Source organism: Ilyonectria robusta, assembly GCF_021365365.1.
Source record: "Ilyonectria robusta strain PMI_751 chromosome Unknown BGZ61scaffold_33, whole genome shotgun sequence".
NCBI classification, from domain to species: Eukaryota; Fungi; Ascomycota; class Sordariomycetes; order Hypocreales; family Nectriaceae; genus Ilyonectria; species Ilyonectria robusta.
In genome coordinates, this window is record NW_025764467.1 from 345,421 (window position 1) to 356,121 (window position 10,701).

Sequence of the window (10,701 nt, forward strand, 5' to 3'; positions counted from 1 at the left end):
TCGAAGCCGTTCCATTATCCAGCCCGGGTAGCTCAATTGGCCAGAGCGTGCGGCTTTTACGTCTTCCTCAGGACAAGTCACCGCAAGGCTGAGGGTTCGACCCCCTCCTCGGGCGGGCGCAGCCCCCTAGGTTGCTTTCCTTTTGCCATTGTGACCGAGTGATTTGTTTTACAGCACGGCTACCTTTAAGGAGGTAGTTGGTTCGATTCTGCTGGTCAGTCACCTGGCAGGCTGACCTGCAAGCCACGACGCGCAGTCAAAAGAAGAGCTGGGACCGGACTTGAATGAGTATATTGTGTGTCTGGAGGAAGATGTTCTATTCCTAGACGATCTTGATCAAGCCAGTGCGTGGTGAATGTTTACTTCATTTGACGTCTATACCCTACGTTGGTTGGACTTTTTGTAGACGACCATTTGACCCCCTTTAATCGAGCAAGTCAACAATACCCCAGTAAGCAGCCTTGGCGTTATAATTGGAATCGAACAGCAGAGGGTTAGCTCCAGTGCGCCATGAATCCTAGAGATAAAACGTTAGATCATTTCTTCGTTGGATCTTATTGCCCACCAGAGGGATCTTACTTTGTCACTGATGCCCCAAACTGTGATTCCCCAGCATTTGGCAACATTCCAGCAGCCCCTTACAGCTGTAACGTAGTCATCAACAGGGGCCTGGGCGATGTCCAGTTCCGTGATGGCTATCTCAGTAACTGGAGCAGTCGCAAGTTGTTCCAGGGCACCTTGAATGCTGCTGCCTCCTCCGCCACTGATATGGGCCTGGGTGCCTGAATATAGTTAGCAAAAAGCAATATGCATGCGAAATTCCCTTAAACTTGGCGAAGAAACTTACCAATGCCATCAATAGGAACTCCTTGGGAGATCCACTTGTCAACGTAGTACCGCATCAAATTGACCTTGCTGGATCCCGCCTTGTCGAGGTTGTAGTCGTTGATATAGAGTCGGGCATAGGGATCGGCTTCTCGGGCGGCTTTGAAGGCAATGGAAACAAACTCTTCTCCAAGCAAGTTGGAGAAAACCGAGCTTCTCAGAGTGCCATCTTCGTTGAAGATTTCATTCACGACATCCTAGTGGGACAGTGAGTCATAAGCCGTATAGACAACTGGCCAAGGAATAGGGATCACGAACCCAGGCCCTGATTTTCCCACTATAACGTCCAACGGCAGCCTTCACATGAGTTCGAATGACCTGACGCAGAGTGTCGGCGTTGTTGATGTTCTTCACCCACTGCGGCAGCTGCGAATGCCAGACAAGAGTGTGACCTCGGATCGACTTGCCGTTCTGTTGAGCCCAGTTGACTAGGTAGTCCGCATTGTCCCAATTGAACTGACCCTGGCTAGGCTGCAGGGCATCCCATTTCATGCTGTTTTCGGGCGTGACCTGGCCAAAGTTGGCCTGAAGGATCGCTGCGTTCTTGCCTGTCTGGAGGAGACCGCGGTCTGTAGCAGACCCAATATAGACCTTACCTTTGTTCTTGAAAAGCTGGTCAATGCTTACGGAAGCTTGACGCTCATCCAAGGTGGCCATTCGCTCGGTGACATTCTCGCGGCGAACGGCAAGCTCAGAGTCTAGCTGGATGAAGGTTGCTGGCAGAGCCGCTGCAAGGGGCGTCAACAAAAGAACAAGACTGGCTTTCATGTTGTCTCTTTTGCTTAGGCCTAGTGGATGACAAGTGATGGTAATAGTTGTTGACGAGGAACTCGAGCCTGATGAACGAATTTGGGATTAGACGTCCCTTTTATTACTTTTGCTCCTCAAATCCATTGCCTTCTAGGCGTTCAACCCAGGAACAAATCCACAGCACAACCCAAACTAATTTGGCTAGGATCCCGGCTGAAACCAACTTCGGAGTATCGGGACATTCAACCGAACTATTCGCGCAATTTCTAATTCATGAGATCATCCCATCTTTGTCCATTCTGATTTGTCTCGGTCGAATGGCTCCTCTAGTGGGCAAGTGGTGCTTAGAGCTGGTGATATTGGGACGATGGTGCCAAAATGAAATCACAGCCATAACCTCTCACATTTTCCCCGCCATGGATTTAACCGTGTGAATATTAGCCGTCTTGGCACGCACAGCAACTCTAGGTGTGGTTTCATAATGCCTAGTTCAAGGTTGTGCCGTCCATAAGCGGATTAAGCTCAATTAGTGACGGACCTCTCCTTCCGGAGTAGGATTTATTGACATTTAGCTCTTTTTCTTGTAAAACCTTTACCCGAGCGAAGCCAGATCTATTATGATCCTGTTCTGGAAGCATATCATGCTGTTGTGGTGGTAGATTACTCTACTTACAGCACAAATATGACGGGCCGTTATTCCGTGATCCTTGATCAGGAATACCCATCTCCGAGAACCGTGACCCGGATATGGAAATTACTAAATTTACGACGGATTATTGTCCTTTTGTAAATACCTATAGCGGAGTGAGATACTAGAACTAGCCGTGCCAATAGAAGCTCGATTTTGTGCCTCAGATCCAGCACCACATAACACGGCATCTCAGACGTTTCTACACACAAAGTTCGTAGCGGATGTCAAACCGGATTTCTGAGGTAAATTTTCATGGCCATTAGACCCTGTCTTACCATTCAATCTCAAGCTCTTTAAACCTCCACAATGAAGTTGACATATTCGTTCACCAAATAGCCATGCTAGTCGAGCCGGTTTCTAGCTTACTAGTCCCGCGCCAGCATGATCTCCATACGTATGGGATATACGGATTTCTTTTATGTCCAAGTCCGTCCTCGTCATGGGTCTATGGTCTATCCTGCATGGCCGCACCGTCTAATTTCCAAGGTTTAATTTGTTGGCGAAGGGGGAAAATGGTGAATAGGTCTACTTTGACGTTGGCAAGAACAATACCCCAGGATCATGACCCAGTAAACGGAGATAATAATGAATTTATCTCGAACCTTGGGACCAAAGGAGCCCGCGATCCCAGTATCATTCGTGGACGAGATAACAAGACTGTTTGGATTATTGCAACGGTCCGTGTCGCTAAAATTGAAGATATTCTGCGACTAATATTTGAATGAATAGGATCGTCATATTTGTACCAACTGTGGCGCATTCTGCACGGTGAACGGAATCAAGTCGATTGTCGTATGGAAATCGAACGTCAACACGGCTACATGGTCTAGCGGTGTCTGCAACAGATCTCACCCTCGAATGCTGGTATGACGTGGGTGTCAGATGCCATATGGGATCCTGCAGTCGGGAAGTTTATTATGACTTGGACCTGTAACCTCAAAAATGGCGGTTGGCACATCCTGCGGTCTTACACAAGCGATTTTTACACCTTCACAACGGCGAAAAGATTCTTTCTGGTACTGGCATGGATGTTACCATTAGCTACAACGTATCGACGGGAGCATACTACCACATGGCAAAGACTGCCCCCAACGAACTTATCGAGAAAACGATGGCCTCAAGTCTCTTCACAAACCGCTGGATGGTGGTTAACACCAACTTGGATCTGGCACTCATCCGAAAGGCAAAGGTCCATTCCTGTTCCCACATAACATTTGCCCGTCATTGTCAGTTGGCGTCTTTCCGTCTGTCAAGACTAAACCGCCTACAAGATATGCAGTGGCATCTTTGGATCAACGACCATACCATTGGTCGAGGATACACCCCTTTCAATACCGTCAACATTGCGGTCGTCGCTTGGAAGCCTGCTCCATCTTGGCACAGCATGCCCAAGAACTTTTCGGCTCTGTGATCTAAAATTGAGTTGCAATTGTTTCTAAATCCTTGAAAATACTGGAATGAGTACATAGCCTCGGAGAGAGCGAATGTTGTGAAAAGCGATATCATTTATCGTCGTCTATGGCTTAAACAGGTCAGCAATGCAGAGATAAGGTACTCCGCCGGTTATCGTGAGAAGAACCCCTCCAAACTCGCGTCAAATCAGACCTCATGGCCACTGCCCCTCTGGTCGCTCGTTTCAAGGCTATTTTAAGACCTTTTGATACTTCTCCCGGGCTTACGATACGATTCGTGAGTTTGAGTTGAGTTCCCAAAACCTCAGAGACGATGATGATAAGCACCCGGAGATTACATCACCCTGCAGGCTTATGTTTCGCGACGTCTATTTACAATTAGGGTTGTGAGATATCGTGTTCGCGAGCAAATCAATATGTTTCATAGAATCTCGAAAGTTTCTGTAGTGTCTTGTAACCTCGCTATTTCACGACATCCTTTGAACAGAGAGCACCTGTTCTCGCCAGGTCTTCGTCGAATTCGAGAGTTTTTTCGATGAGTGAAATATGATAGCTGTCAGAGAAATTAAGTTTGAAGCGTATACACACAGCGCTATTATATTGTATTGATTCAAGTATGACATCACGCACCCGATCAAGAATGTGGGCATCGGCATGACTGGGGCGAGCACCCTCCTCTACTGATCTCTGCCCTCTTAATACTCTACGGCCTTTCTCTTCTAACATACCTAATTCCCAATGAGATGGCGGGGTAATGCCGCCTGAGCTAGGTTGTGTAGCTGCGGCTAAGCCGGTTCCCGGGCGATCTTGACACCAACGGAGCGGAGTCTCGGCGTCACCCGAAGTGTCCGTTTTGGCTCCGAGCAGAAGAAGTGCAGGGCAGTGTGGAAGACATAGAGCACTTAGGTTGAGAAAATGGGTCCAAATTGCGGGAAGAAGCCATTGTGGGTGATACCGGGGCAATGCAAGAGATATTTGCGTGTGTGCCTCTTACTGAGGGCATTATGCTGATCGCCGCGTCATGTGTGAAATGGGAGAAACTCTTTATACACGTCGCATCTGCTGGTGGTCATAGCGAAGATGCCGGGGAAGCTCAATTATTAGTGATATATACCTCGAGGGAGCTATCGGCTAAGAAATTCTATGTCTTTTGGAATACGAATTCGACAATAAGCACCTTTCATCCACGGCCACAAAGTATCGCAACATGGATCCAGAGGCACTAAGAGTTCCCCCACAAACTCGGCTTTTCGGCATGCCGGGTCAACCCCGCGTTGAGCTGTCCCTTCTAGTACCGGGTTGGTTCCGATACGTTGACTAGATGCCTCGGCAGGATTGTGAGTTAGCCTCATACACAAAGGCTAGTGTGCGAGTCGTACTCAGCTGACAATATGCCCTCTCCGTGAGGGGTATCAAACCTCCCCCGTAGTTTAAGCCCATTCGTTCTATGGGATAGGCTTAATCTGGCGTTATTCCGTTTACGGTATGCAGTTCATATTCGGTATGCGCTCCCTCTCGCGGTGTGGGACTCCATGTTCAGGATTCGCGGCACCATCCCGATATGCGGAATTGGTAGTTGTGGAGCACCACCTCGGTTTGTTTTCCTTTCCTTAACTATATATCTCAACATGTGAGTTTTAATGCCTTGATGGTGCATGTAATTTAAACATCAACTACCCCATACCTTCGGACTATAGTTCCATTCCGTCCCCTTCAACTTTAGTACAGTATTTCCTACTCGCTTTCTCCTAGCAACACTCAGTATCAACCGTGTCAGTCTGGCAATATACGTATGACGGACATCATGACGTCTCTAACACGCCCTACCCCATGCGGGTTACCACCGCTATCTGGCCCAGCACCCCTTACAGACGACCAATGGCTTGTATTGATGTCTATAATGGACACTGCACTGCCATCCGTGCAGCGAAATGTATCCGACAAACTCGGTGTGGTTCATCTGACCGATATCGAATACGATAGAGCCATGAGTCATCTCCGCCAAAATACTGCTCTTGATCTTTCAAACACTGCAGAATTTGATAGTTATCTTGCTGAGAGACCGTCAGACCTACCGTTGTTTCAAGATGTATTGAAGAGAGTAATTGCTGGGTTTCCTGAGGATAAGCTGGCTTCTATCCGCATGATATTGTCAATGATGAAGTATGTCGCATCCGCCAATCCGAATACCATGCAAAAAAAGCTAAACAATGACTACTGTAGCAACCGAGTCACTACATTTCCTCTGACTGGGTATTTTACCCCTTTCACAGACCTTTCTATCCACGATAGAACTTTGGTACTCCATTCTTGGAGAATTAGCTCACTGCCCTCTCTCCGTCTACTTTTCAAGCAATTCACAGTCATTGCCAGGCATATTTATGTCCGTACCAGCTCACTATTGAGTAACATTTCCGGCTTTCCGTCGGTCCCACGAGAATGGTCACCGGGCCGCACCTATCCTTTCGAATTCATGCAATTCCGTGGTTCTGAATCCCCCATCCAGCTGAACACAGACGTCATTGTGGTGGGTTCAGGTTGCGGCGCCGGTGTCGTGGCCAGGAGCATCGCCAACGCTGGTCATAAAGTGATTGTTGTCGACAAGGGATTTCATTTTCCCGCGTCATCTATGCCACTCAATCAACAGGAGGCATTCTTTCATTTATTCGAACAGGGAGGCTTGATTGCGTCTGAGGATGGGTCTACAACTGTCATGGCCGGATCTTGCTTCGGCGGGGGTGGAACAGTGAACTGGAGCGCATCTCTACAGACCCAAAGCATGGTGCGTAATGAGTGGGCTGGAAAACTAGGCCTCAAGTTCTTCAACTCAGCCGAGTTCCAGGCTTGTCTTGACCGCGTGTCTGACCACATGGGGGTGAGCGACAAGTTCATTCGACACAACCATGGGAATTCCATGCTGTTGGATGGTGGACGGAAACTGGGCTTCAGCACAAAGGCCGTACCGCAAAATACTGGTGGCTGTGAACATGCCGATGGCCACTGCGGATTGGGTTGCTGGAAAGGGGAGAAGCAAGGCCCAGTAAACGGGTGGTTTCCGGACGCGGCAAAGTGTGGAGCAAAGTTCATTGAAGGATTCAACGTTGAGAAGGTATTATTCAGCAATAGAAAAGGGAATCGGATTGCTGATGGCGTTGTGGGAACGTGGACATCGAGAAACACAGACGGTACAGTTGGAGGCCCGGCCAACGGGAGGGTTTCTCAAAAAGTAGTCATAAAGGCGAAAAGGGTGGTCATCTCTGCAGGAAGTCTGTGGAGTCCGGTTATTTTGCAAAAGAGCGGGTTGAAGGTAAGTTTAGTATCTATCTGCTTACACCTGAATGAAATGCTAATGAATCTACCTAGAATAAGCAAATCGGCCGCAACCTACGTCTTCACCCGACTACATTTGTATCCGGGTTCTTTAAAGAGGATGTTCGCCCCTGGGAAGGTATGAGTCTTTTTAACGTGAATGCTCCTGCGAATTATGTGCACTGACATCTATTAGGTGGTATCCTCACATCTGTCATATCCAGTTTTGAAGACCTTGATGGCAAAGGGCATGGTGTCAAACTCGAGCGTGCCTCAATGATGGTGAGTCGGCTTCCACTTCACCCAAAGGCAGCTTTTGACTATCTCTATAGCCTTCCGTTTGTTCCATTTTCCTCAATTGGACGTCAGGATTCGATTTCAAGGTACTCCTGTCCAAATACCGCCACATGGAGTCGCTCATCGCCATCGTTCGGGATAGGGACAGTGGATGCGTCTCCACTGATCCTGTAAGTGGTGGTCCTCGCATCACATACACTCCTTCAGCTTTCGATCGCCATCATAACATGGTGGGAATGGTTGCCTTGGCCAAAGTCCTCTATATTCAGGGCGCAGTTGAGATCCATCCTAGCCTACCTGGGCTTCGACCATTTATCCGCTCCGAACCAGATCTTTTCACGGTCTCAAAGGTGGTCGATCCTTCTAAAGCTCTTGTCCCCGAAGCGGGGATTACAGATGAGACATTCCAGGCCTGGCTGAAAGAAATGGAGTTGCACGGTAATAGGGTTCCGGACACGCCCTTTGGATCGGCGCATCAAATGAGTTCGTGTCGGATGAGTTGCAGTGAACGGGATGGCGTCGTCGATGAACGTGGAAAAGTCTGGGGCTGCGAGGGATTGTACGTTGCGGATGCAAGTGTCTTACCCAGTGCAAGTGGCGTCAATCCTATGGTCACAATCATGGCGATCTGTGACTGGATAAGTTCGGGGATTGTACGGGAATTGGGTACGGAAGGAACAGAAGTTGCGAAGATATAAATCAATAATTCATGCTCTATCCCTATTCAGCGACAGCGCCGAGCGTTGAGTGTGCTTTGCTGTACCGAAAAGAGTGGCATTGCCCGTGGTTGAGGATATAGTGGCTAAAATGAGCCCTTGATGCAAAGGTGAGTGCGCGACAGCTACATGTAACCACATCTCAACTGATCGGGTCATTGTCTTTTATAAGTTAAAATATTTATAATTAAAACTCGAGTTGGCATTTGGGTGTCCATGGAGAGAAATGAATAAATTGTCTGGATATATCAAATCTCATTCCCTTCCAGTGATAGCTTCCAGCGCATCGAAGACTCTAGATCACATACAGAAGATAACGTTCTCGACGGTCCAAGTCGGCAGATACAGGTAGACTCATATTCTAGTGGTTGTTGCCCGTAACCAGCAGATCCGTCATCCACGATTTCATTGCTTCCATGCATTCCCCAGTGATTTCATCCTGGCCCTCAAACAGGATGAAATCGTGTGCACACTTTGGCTGAACATCGAATCGCACTTTAAGAGTGGGGTTCAATTGACGTATACCGTGGACGAAAGCGATATCCTGGTCTCGGAAAACCTCCTGGTCTCCTGCGGTAACGTACAGTTGGCTCACAACGTTATCCAGCCCACTTAAACGCGAACTCTCCCCATCCAAGGGAAAGGCCAGGTCGGCATATGATTGTTGTGCTGCCTCCGGTCCCAACAGCGCCTTGGTGGCACTGTCCACGATTGGGCCTGATAACATGTCGATCCAGCCATTCTCCGAGTATGAAGCGTGACTGGTAAGTCGGCTGATCCATGGGGAGACAAGAAATGAACCTGCTAGCGGCTGAGAAATCTCAACTTTCCGGACAGCAGGATGAGGCTGGGCCAGATGACAGAGCAACTGGGCCGTCAAATTGCCCCCAGCAGAGTCGCCGCCGACAACGATATCTTCCGGATGAAATCCTGACGCTAAAAGATGTGAAAACCCATCGACAGCCTGGCGGAGTTGAACTGGATATATTGCTTCCGGGCAAAGGGTGTACTGCAGTACTGCCACAGCAACTTCGACATTCGTCTCCATCCCCGCAGCAATATACGTTCGCCAACACCACTCCAGATGTCCAGGCAACAAGGGCGAAACGTAGCCACCTCCATGTAGAAACAAAACCACCTTTTTGGCCTTGTGACGGTTTCCAAGCCAGAGAAGGGATGAATTTCCGTCTTCTAAGGGTTCAGTATCGCCCTGGAGCTTTCCAATAATGTCTGCATTGCCGACGTTCTCCGCCTTCGAGACTTGGCGTTGTATCCATGCTTCGTATGTTTCTTTTGTCGAAGGCGATAAGTATTGGATCTGACGAGGTGCGAAAGTTCCCAGAAGTATTCTGACGACTGCACACGAAAGGTACCGCCCAATCGGAAGCCCTCGAGCTAGGGAAATCAAAATGGAGCGTAAGGCGGTCCCTAACAACTTCAACGGTGCTGATACAAGTTGTCAGAATGAATTAACTTGGTCCATAGGAATGTGTCGTTTGAATGAACCTACCCAGACAAGTCAGGCGAGGTAATAACCGCAGCTTCTCCCCGACGGAGAATGCGGGTGCCATTGCGAGAGATGAATCAAGATGTGGGAGTATTTGAGGATCAAGAATTTTCTGTGGCAATTACCTGCGAGGATAATAAGTAACACAGCATCATACCAGGCACTCTAGTCTATTCCCAATCGGTCTCATACCCCCGCTGCATTGACCGGAACCAACCCGACCGAGGCTTGGTGTGTACTTTTGTGTCTCGTTTTCCCCGCATCCCCAGACATCACGCAAATAGTTTCATATCATTATGAGTGTTTGCAGCGCACATACACTATTAGTCCCACCGCAATCCGTTAGTTCCATGAGCATCTACTGCCGTGAGCCGTTGCCGGCCGCACTAGGACTGCGCTATCGGGTTGGAGCCGCGGCATTGAACCTCGGACCGGGAGTTGAGTAGACGTTTCAATTGCACTTTGTTTCATACTATCAATTGTTGCAAGTAAGGCTGTCTCGTGATTTGTCACATTGGGGACTCCACCGTTGATGCCCTAGAATGGTCGGGTCGGCCGGATGCTATCATTATCCACTACTGGGCTAGGTGAACCTTAAACCCGAATGATCCGAATTTCTCTTCTTTTTATCTTCTTTTGGTGGTTTCCCCGCATTCACACCATCCGAGTTTATTCTATAAGGCTTCCCCCGGGCCCTGGTTAGATAGGGCGCTCAACATCATTTCTGATCGATCCTATGTGACACGATCGCCATTCATAACGACGTATTACTTCAGATTGAAGCCCGAACCCGTACTACAAACGAACGTAACCTGTGTTTGAATTCAGTCAGCCAGTTTTGTCACAACGAAGGATGCAATAGTAGCTCTAGACGCAAAGTGGGCAGAATAGAAGCATAGAACAGCAGTTCGGGTGACGGCGGCGTATGCGAGACAGTGCTCAAGGCTATTTTAAAGCGGTTGGCGAGTATAATGCGTTTATCTACAAACGTAAAAACTTATCTTTTGAGTTAGCTAAATACTTAGCCCGATTAGAGTTATTGGTATCTTATTGTGTAAATGCGAGACAAGAATCGATTATGAGATCAACAGCATTTTTACTCGGACAAACGTGCGTAAATGAAGAAGGGATAAA

At 48.3% G+C, this 10,701-nt stretch overlaps 4 protein-coding genes and 1 non-coding gene across 5 annotated transcripts; 3 read left to right on the top strand and 2 right to left on the bottom strand.

The window, feature by feature from the left end:
- Positions 1–20: 20 nt before the first annotated feature.
- BGZ61DRAFT_432008 (glycoside hydrolase family 10 protein) lies at positions 21–1,653 on the bottom strand (the record flags this gene model as incomplete). Its single annotated transcript, XM_046243871.1, has 4 exons — positions 21–517; positions 580–782; positions 848–1,082; positions 1,144–1,653. The coding sequence occupies 4 exons, from the start codon at positions 1,651–1,653 to the stop codon at positions 425–427; spliced, it is 1,041 nt and encodes a 346-aa protein (XP_046096757.1). The 3' UTR covers positions 21–424.
- BGZ61DRAFT_t197 lies at positions 22–115 on the top strand. Its single transcript has one exon. It is a non-coding gene; the product is annotated as a tRNA-Lys (tRNA).
- A 1,697-nt stretch (positions 1,654–3,350) lies between the features above and the next one.
- Positions 3,351–3,737, top strand: BGZ61DRAFT_539319 (uncharacterized protein; the record flags this gene model as incomplete). Its single annotated transcript, XM_046254777.1, has 1 exon — positions 3,351–3,737. One exon carries the CDS (start codon positions 3,351–3,353, stop codon positions 3,735–3,737), a length of 387 nt encoding a protein of 128 aa, XP_046096758.1.
- A 1,805-nt stretch (positions 3,738–5,542) lies between these two features.
- On the top strand, positions 5,543–8,042 carry BGZ61DRAFT_367927 (uncharacterized protein; the record flags this gene model as incomplete). Its single annotated transcript, XM_046241840.1, has 4 exons — positions 5,543–5,901; positions 5,962–7,049; positions 7,244–7,329; positions 7,380–8,042. The coding sequence occupies 4 exons, from the start codon at positions 5,543–5,545 to the stop codon at positions 8,040–8,042; spliced, it is 2,196 nt and encodes a 731-aa protein (XP_046096759.1).
- A 165-nt stretch (positions 8,043–8,207) lies between these two features.
- BGZ61DRAFT_462828 (Alpha/Beta hydrolase protein) lies at positions 8,208–9,650 on the bottom strand. Its single transcript, XM_046247351.1, has 2 exons — positions 9,571–9,650; positions 8,208–9,506 (listed from the first exon to the last, which is right to left on the bottom strand). The coding sequence occupies exons 1-2, from the start codon at positions 9,629–9,631 to the stop codon at positions 8,422–8,424; spliced, it is 1,146 nt and encodes a 381-aa protein (XP_046096760.1). The 5' UTR covers positions 9,632–9,650; the 3' UTR covers positions 8,208–8,421.
- Positions 9,651–10,701: the final 1,051 nt, after the last annotated feature.

Coding starts and splice junctions, on each gene's coding strand:
- BGZ61DRAFT_462828 (XM_046247351.1), bottom strand. CDS start 9,631: ATGGCACCCGCATTCTCCGTCGGGGAGAAGCTGCGGTTATTACCTCGC. Junction 9,507..9,570: donor ACCTCGCCTGACTTGTCTGG/GTAGGTTCATTC, acceptor AACTTGTATCAG/CACCGTTGAAGTTGTTAGGG.